General features: G+C 27.7%; 1 protein-coding gene across 1 annotated transcript; it reads right to left on the bottom strand.

Moving 5' to 3' along the window:
* Nucleotides 1-1956: 1956 nt before the first annotated feature.
* Nucleotides 1957-6510, bottom strand: LOC101515728 (vacuolar lysine transporter YPQ1). Its single transcript, XM_004511946.4, has 12 exons — nucleotides 6187-6510; nucleotides 5960-6002; nucleotides 4886-4912; nucleotides 3868-3966; nucleotides 3627-3736; nucleotides 3270-3441; nucleotides 3018-3122; nucleotides 2837-2929; nucleotides 2697-2717; nucleotides 2520-2578; nucleotides 2344-2434; nucleotides 1957-2251 (listed from the first exon to the last, which is right to left on the bottom strand). The coding sequence occupies exons 1-12, from the start codon at nucleotides 6408-6410 to the stop codon at nucleotides 2147-2149; spliced, it is 1149 nt and encodes a 382-aa protein (XP_004512003.1). The 5' UTR covers nucleotides 6411-6510; the 3' UTR covers nucleotides 1957-2146.
* Nucleotides 6511-8232: the final 1722 nt, after the last annotated feature.

The raw sequence follows: 8232 nt of genomic DNA, 5'->3' as shown, positions 1-8232 counted from the left end.
ATGATTTTTTTTCCCCTTAGTCTATGTCATGTGTAATGTGCACATAGAGATGTTGAAATTCAAGTCTGAGTGATTAGTCATACATTGACTAAGAATGAAGAAAATGTTGAATATATAAAAGAAGTGACACATATACTTAATCTCTTAAAATTTTTGATTGATATATGGTATCAAAATACATGATCCGGTGAGTGGTTAGTCTCACTTTGACTAAAAATTGAAAAAATGTGACACACTTCCTAATGCCATAAGGTAGTGCCCATTACTACGTTTGGCACTCCTATGAACCAACGAGCAATATATTTTGGAGCAACCATTGATCACGTTATCAAAAGAAAAAAAATCTTAAAATACACTTTACATTTTTAATAAAATTTTAATTATTTTATTTCAATTTTATCCCAAATTAATACTCTTTAAGTCTATTATATTTTACTATACATTTATAAACAATTGTTTACGTGCAATGCAATACTATGATTAATCAAGATAATTTTGTACACTACTTCCTCAATTTAGAACATTACTATATCATTGTAAAACCCTAAAGTAAGAAAAAAAGTATCTTGTGTGTTTTTATGGTAATGTTATATAGACAAATATACTGCTTTTCATTCCTGGCATTGTAATGTTTAACATTTTTCATTTTTCATGGTAATGTTATATAGACACATATACTGCTTTTTCATGTTTCATCCCATCTGTTTCTTGTTTAGTTAAATGAATAAATAACATTGCTGTAGTTTTTTCCATAAATTTTATTATTATGCAAAATCATATGTCAATTTCCTTTCTATTCACACTTTGTTGTTTTTATGTGCATCTTGGTGCATTGTGCATTAGTGATAGGCCAAATGACATAATTAACCAGATAAATTAGTAAAGGTAACAAGAGTGTCTAGATACATTACTAAGCCATTAAAGCCTCATCGTTGGTCCCATGATTTTTTGGCTAAGTTCGATCACTCTATGCACAATCATCAACCTCATATTTTTATTTTTTATATAACGACATAAAGTGCAAGGTTTCACGTCAATTAGTAGATCTTAGCAACCTTTTAGAATCGTAAGTGAACGGTTCATGGTACACCAAATTGAAGTAATCATCAATGTTAGTTAACCACAAGGTATTTTAAGGCAATGCATTTTTGTGCACCGTTGAATTTTTCCTACGGTTTGAATTTTTGGCTTATTGTTGTTCAAGTATCAAGTTGAATGGTGAGATGAGAAATCACAAGATTATACATAAACAAAATCACTTTCAAAATCACCTTTTTTTTTAAATTTATAATAACAATTTACAACGTGGCAGCGCGCATGTAAACTAAATCTTATTATTTTAGTTTCTTTTATTTTATTAAGTTATTAATTAAAAAATAAAATTTCAAATGAAAACTGGGAAACCCTAAACAAAATCATATTTCTAAATTTTTTTGCATTATCACATCATTTAGTGGCTTGCAATATTATTATTCAATCTGTCACATTAGCATAAATAAACCTCAAATGCAGTGCTTGAGAAAATTTATAAAAATTTTAAAATTAGAGGATCATATTTTATATTTAAAAACTGGAACACTAAAATCACACCCGTCGACCTTATCTACTAAAACAATTTTCCTATTCACGACATGGTTTTAATTAATCATTTGATTTTATATGGATAAGGTATAATATTTAAGAATCACAAACCTTTCGAATTTCATAAATTATACTCTCCGTTTTATTTTAAATATTTTATTTATTATTTTTCTTTATTTCCAATTATTATTATTTTATAATATAAATATAAAATTAATTAAAGTTTTTAATAATATACTCTTGTTTATTATATCTTAATTTATTAAATATTTCAACTAACTATAATAAATAAAAACATTTAAATAAATAAAATTAATTAGTTTTTTAAGAATCATGCTCAGCTCAAATCAAAACATGAAAATGAAACCCATCAAATATAAAACTTTAAACTTTCATAGCTGGTTGTCACATAGCACTAGTTGGGACAAAATAGACACTTTTCCTAATTAGTCCACATCATACTATATAGATTAATGTTATAGTGGAATAGTAGTATATAATATTCGTTAAATTTTGGTAAGCTCATCTTCAAATCAACATCAATTGTTATTACATTCCACATAAATCAAGAAACTATGGGTTTTCTCGCTTCTTTGTATTCTTCATAATCACCATTCTCACTTGCAGTTGTCTTTTGACGGTATCTGTAATTGATGTACTGCGATATTATCTGTTTCATTGTTAAGGTTTTTCAACTTTAGCACAAATAATAGTAAATTAAAAAAATATGCATTAAAAATGTATATATAGTAAAAAGGATACAAATAGGTCCAATGCCACACAAACTATGGCATCCAACAACCATGGCATATTAGCTTTGATGCTTTCCCATTCTGTAGTTCTTACAACAATACTGCAAAGACAATTAAATGAGTTAGATTTTTTAATGTGATAAAGTGAGTATCAATTAATGTGATAAAGTGAGTATCAATTATAACCTTCCTACGTAAGCGGAATTGGCAATTAGTGCAAAGATGAACATGAAAGGATTTAACCCCTACATGACAAAAAGAAAAAGCATCTAAATATTAGTGTAAACATAGATAATATGTGCATTTGTTAATTCTGATTTATAATCTGAATATATACAAGAAAGGATTAACATTAAAAATTACCTCAACACTCCCTCTTTTAATCTGCCAAAAATCAGTAGCAGAACATTATTACTAATTATAATAACATAAAAAATACAACTTTATGTATCTAATCTTAATTTAAAAAATATCAGGAAACAAAATAAAAGTTTGATACATACATTTAACCATATTTGAGGTATCCTACCACCTGTATAAATAGCAGCCATGAGCCACCCTAACCATTGACCCAATACACTGTGTGTTACTTGTTCCTGTGATGAGTTCTTGTAAGTAACAGCATCAAGAAATTACAGTGAAGAAATGATTATAGGAGTAGGAGTGTGTGAATAAGAGACATACTTGGGAGAGTAGTTTTGTTCCACTGAGAGTTAGGATTCCCAGTTTCAAAGCATTACCCTGCATGGGCAAGTTAAGTGATGCTGCTAGGAATGTTCCATAGCTTCCCTGAAACATTGTATAATCAATCAAAAAGATACAATACAAGTGTACCTAAATCATTCTTACTATTCTTGATAAAATTATTACTAGTCCTTGAAATAAATAAAAGCTACAAAATCAATGATTAATTCAAAATTAATTTTTGTGACGGACCGTAGAACGAGGAATTTGTCTGGGCTGTGATGAAGGAGGAGGATGAGCCTCATCATCAGAAGATGATGAATCATCTTGATTCAATCTCATGGCTGAAGGTCCACTTTTAGCAACTCTCATGTAGCTACGTGAAGATGGTGGAGTCACATTACCGGCTAATGATCTCGCAGACCTGTTCAATTAACTAATTAAACTCATGTTTAATTTAATTGACGGTTAAAATTTGTGATTGATAGTGTAATTCAATTAATCACATTTTATATTGTGATTTGATTAACAATTTACTTAATTGAATTAATGTCACGCGAATATTAAAAAATGTACATATTATTGAAATTTGGGTATTTATATACTTACCCATAGTAGTACTCTGCTCGAGGTATTACTCTGTTTTTGGCACTTCGTATTGGAATCCCAGACTCAGATGCTTGTTTTGGTTTCAGTGGTTTTTTCTCTTCTTCGAGGGCCTATTATTATATATACCATAATAATATAAGAATCATTTTCTATGAGAGAGTAACATATTTTTTCTTCTTTTTCTAAATTTTGATTAGGAGAAAGGGGCTTAATAATAATATATAAATTGGAAAAGAAGTACCTCTTCGATGTTGATCTTCTGACGACGGTTGCAGCATTTATAGATGTAGTCGTAATAGAAGCTTTGCAATACTAATACGATCGTAGTGATTGTGTAAAGCTGTTAACAACCAAAGTAATATAGCATGAATACACTACCATTTCTTAATTAGTTCCCATAATTTTGTTCATTTAATTATCAAACTAATCTCGTTAGAATAAATTATAAACAAAAATAGACCAAATATATTATCACGTTTAATCTATATAATTCTATTTTTAAAAATTAATTTTATTGCTTATATTACTAATAAATTGGGTTATCAGAAATATAAAAAAAAAATTTACAAATCCCATAATTTTGTTGGGATGAATGCATCGACGTCCAATGGGTTGGCTCTGAGTCATGATTCCATCGGTGTGGTGCTTATTTTATCTAATAGTAATTGGCCCTACCATACGCTTTTTTCAACTAAATCTTCAAATATTTTCTTTGTTTTATTATTCCTTCTGTCCTTCCTTTTTTTTTTTTTTTTTGTGAAGTGTCACTTTTTCATAATTTTTATTTATTTATTTATTTATATCCTAAATGGACTTGGTTTCAAAAAATTTAAACTCTTCTACCAAAAAATGTGTAATATCTTATTTATGTGGTGATAAATTTGATCTTTGATTTAATATTTTGTACGTATAACAAATATTTTTGTAAATAGGTCAATCTATACTATAAATTTTTTTATATGAATTGTTCTCTAACTTTTGATTTGGGATACCTTAAACAAAAAAAAGTTGAACTCTTTTCGTCCAATATTTTTTTAACTTTTAATTGGAAAGGATCGGAGTAGAAAAACTAGATCCTAATTCATAACGCTAATCAATAATCATTTTTCATAATGACATGTTTTAAGATAATAATTAGTGGTATTCATATTTTTTTATGAGAAAAAAAATGTGTATGTATATCAAATTGAAGAATGTGCATATATTTTCACAAAAGAAATTAGGAGGAGATGATGTTTCTATAATTCTATCTTAATTACCAGAGCTGTGTAGTATTGGGTTGGCAACTGCATTCCCAGCCATCCAAAACGCACAATGAAAAGCAGAATATCAAGACCATAAAAAAATGTAGTTAGTAATCTCAATAATTGTATGTATATGACTACATGAACATTGATAATAGAACATTAAGGAGTTTCCCTAATCTAAATTTGTATTTCATAAAAAATACATTAAAAAAGAAAGAAGGTATATGATAGAAAAAGAGAGTACTAGATAACTATTGACAACAAAGAGACAAAATGGCATATCACGGATCACAGAAAATATTTCTTATCCAAATATTTCAATTTAATTTAATTATTAAAATATATTTTCGTTTCCAAATAATTTTTTTTAATGAATTTAGTCCTTAATTTTACAATTCATAAAATTAAGTTTTATTGTGGTTATTATAAAAGAATCTCAAATTATCATGAATATATTTAAAGTATATACTGATTATAAATCAAAATAATTATATTTTCAAAACTTACCCAAAATATCAAATTTCATTGGTTTATTTTTATTATAAAAAAAATCTCGATCTTCATCCTAATCTCCAATCTTTCAAGATTTTTTAGTCATCAAAACTAAATATTTAACTTCTACATTTAAAGATTATTTTATATCTAATTTTTCTAAAGGCAAATAAATCACAATAACAAAATCTCTCAACTAGGTCAATAGGCATTGACCATCAATAATCTATAACACACCAATATAATTGAATAGAAAAACTAATTTTTTTGTTTGTTGCTGTTGATGATAATAGAAATAATAATTCTATTTCGGAATAAAATGTTAGGGACATGAAATAAATAGGGAGTCTAAATCTATTTAGGAAAAAATATTCTCTAATAAAATTAACAATCAAATCTTACCAAACAAAAACTATTTCATATCTCAAATTTCCCATAGACCCATAAATATTTCGATTAAAACAGGGAGAATTTTAAGCAGCTACTAAAAAAAAAAGAAACTTGAGGGCCAAAACCACAACTATTCATAGTAAGACAAGACAAACCACATAGGAATTTTACAATGTATATGTTTCAGAAATTAGAATCACATACCGTAGCTGGTTCCAGAAGACAACCTATAAGGTTGAATATGTCACTGCAACAAAATAATTTAACAAAACTAAAATTAAATTTGTTCTCCTAAACAGAGCCCAAAAACATTTTTATAAAATAAAAATAAAATAAAGAACGGTACAATAAAATAAAATAAAATAATTTTTGACAAAAATAACCTATGAGAAACTAAAAAAAAAAAAGAAAAAAAGAAAAAATAGACGAACCCAGCGACCCAAGTGAGGAGAAAGAGAATGGAGACACCATGACTAGACTTAGCACGAAAATTAGTGAAAATCTGAGGAATTTCAGCAACACCCCAACAAATTAAACTGATGAATCCAAAGAAGAATGAAATGTCATCTTTTGAGTTACAGAGACAATCACTGAAGTACTTTAGAACCCAACCAACACAAGGTTTATTTTCCTTAACACAGTAAGAGGGTTGCATAGTGTATCACTCTTTTTATTTTTTTTTCTTTATTTGCTATCGGTTTTGTTTGTTAAGCAGGTAGAGAGAGAGAGGTTTATAAAGGCAGTGTGTTGTGTTCTGAAACTACATAACAAACCGCCATAGTGAATGAATCGTGTAATGTCCTTTCTACAATATTTTGTCATTTTGCGTGATTAAACTTACCATTTTCGATTCTACACATATATTTTTTTACCATTTTCATGTCTTTAATTCTATATATCAAATCGATATAGTTAAATTAAATATTATTTTCAAATTTAAATGTAAGATTTTTTATTTTTTTTATAAATAAAAAAATTAATTACTATTTTTTGTCTAATTGGATTGATATAAAAATAACATACTTTTTAGTAAAAAGTAAATAACTTATTTTCTCTACTAATTGAAATTTAAGTGCATACTCCCTTCTCTATTTTAATTCTTATTTATATTTAAGATTGAATAAAGTATTTTAGCAAAACAAAATCAAACAAAGTAGTTGATATAATAGTGGATTTGCAAGAATTATGGTTAGTTATTATGATTTTTCCAATACTATTTAAGAATATGATATGATATAAATGTTTTTGAAACCTCTAAAAATGGCTAGCTTCACACTATTATATATCGCCCAAAGTTCTACCATTGATATCATGCATACCTCTAAAGCATAAGAGTAGTCAAAGATGAAAGCACCAATGTGATCACAAACTACGCTTCCATAAGTTGCAATTTCATTTGAATTTGGATTGCACAATCTCCATCGAGACTCGCCCAACCATCCTATGGATAATGCCAAACAAGCAAACTTTGAGGAGGAGCCGACACACATGTCACACACACATGATTTAGTTGTGTATTTGATATTGTCGTCACTTCGTACCTAGCTTTTGAGGCAATACTTCTCGCGGTAGGAATGATATTTGAGAAAAGTCAACTTGGTTTTGAGCCTTTCACACATCGTCTAACAATGCAACAAAAATGATACTATAGTCTACGTCATTCTCTATATATACACTCTTTAAGTTATCAAAGAGCCATATATTTTCATCTGCAGTAAAAAAACTCATTTGTCAAATTAACATGAAACACATACTTTCAGACTTCTGACGCAAATTGCCAATCATACAAAATATGAAGGATCGACTCACTAGTATTGCTACAAACCGTACATAAGTCATTATTGGTCATGTGACAACGAGCTTATTGAGCTGTAAGTAAACAACCACAAATAACTTTACACAAGAAACATCTCAAACATTCAGGACCATTCCACTTCTAAATTTATCGAAACTTATCTTTCACCGTTCTATGGTTCATATCTTTTATTGTATAATAGACTCATTTGAAGAAAAATGATCTATGAGAATTCCTAGTCCAAATAACTAAATAATCATCCCTAAAAATCAAGGGAGATTTTATGTAATTAAGTTGAAGTTATGTATCATTTGAAGGTGAATTATAGCTTCGGTCTTCTAATCGGCCTAGTTCACATTTGATATAATAGGATATTGGATTGATAGATTGAAATATGGTTTCATTAGCTATTGCAGCTCAAGATAAAATGCTCATGAATGAATTTATTCCATTTATTTTTAGAAGCTTCACTTATCTTATTTTAGTTATCTTTGTCTTTTTGATAAATAAATTTTATTAATATCATGCAAAGCTCAACATCATTGATATACTTTCTCTCGGTCTTGGAATGAAAAAAAGTACGAAAGTTTTTTTATTTTATTTTATATTTTATTATGTCTTGTTAAATTTCTTTAAATTTTATTTTAATTGATTAATCTATTTTATATATTAGAATTGATCA

The sequence above is a fragment of the Cicer arietinum genome, chromosome 8, assembly GCF_000331145.2.
Source record: "Cicer arietinum cultivar CDC Frontier isolate Library 1 chromosome 8, Cicar.CDCFrontier_v2.0, whole genome shotgun sequence".
Taxonomy (NCBI): Eukaryota; Viridiplantae; Streptophyta; class Magnoliopsida; order Fabales; family Fabaceae; genus Cicer; species Cicer arietinum.
The sequence above is the reverse complement of the archived record's forward strand: the minus strand, read 5'-3'. Positions and strand labels throughout refer to the sequence as shown.

Coding starts and splice junctions, on each gene's coding strand:
- LOC101515728 (XM_004511946.4), bottom strand. CDS start 6,410: ATGCAACCCTCTTACTGTGTTAAGGAAAATAAACCTTGTGTTGGTTGG. Junction 4,913..5,959: donor GTCTTCTGGAACCAGCTACG/GTATGTGATTCT, acceptor CTGGGAATGCAG/TTGCCAACCCAATACTACAC. Junction 2,718..2,836: donor TACCTCAAATATGGTTAAAT/GTATGTATCAAA, acceptor GATTTTTGGCAG/ATTAAAAGAGGGAGTGTTGA.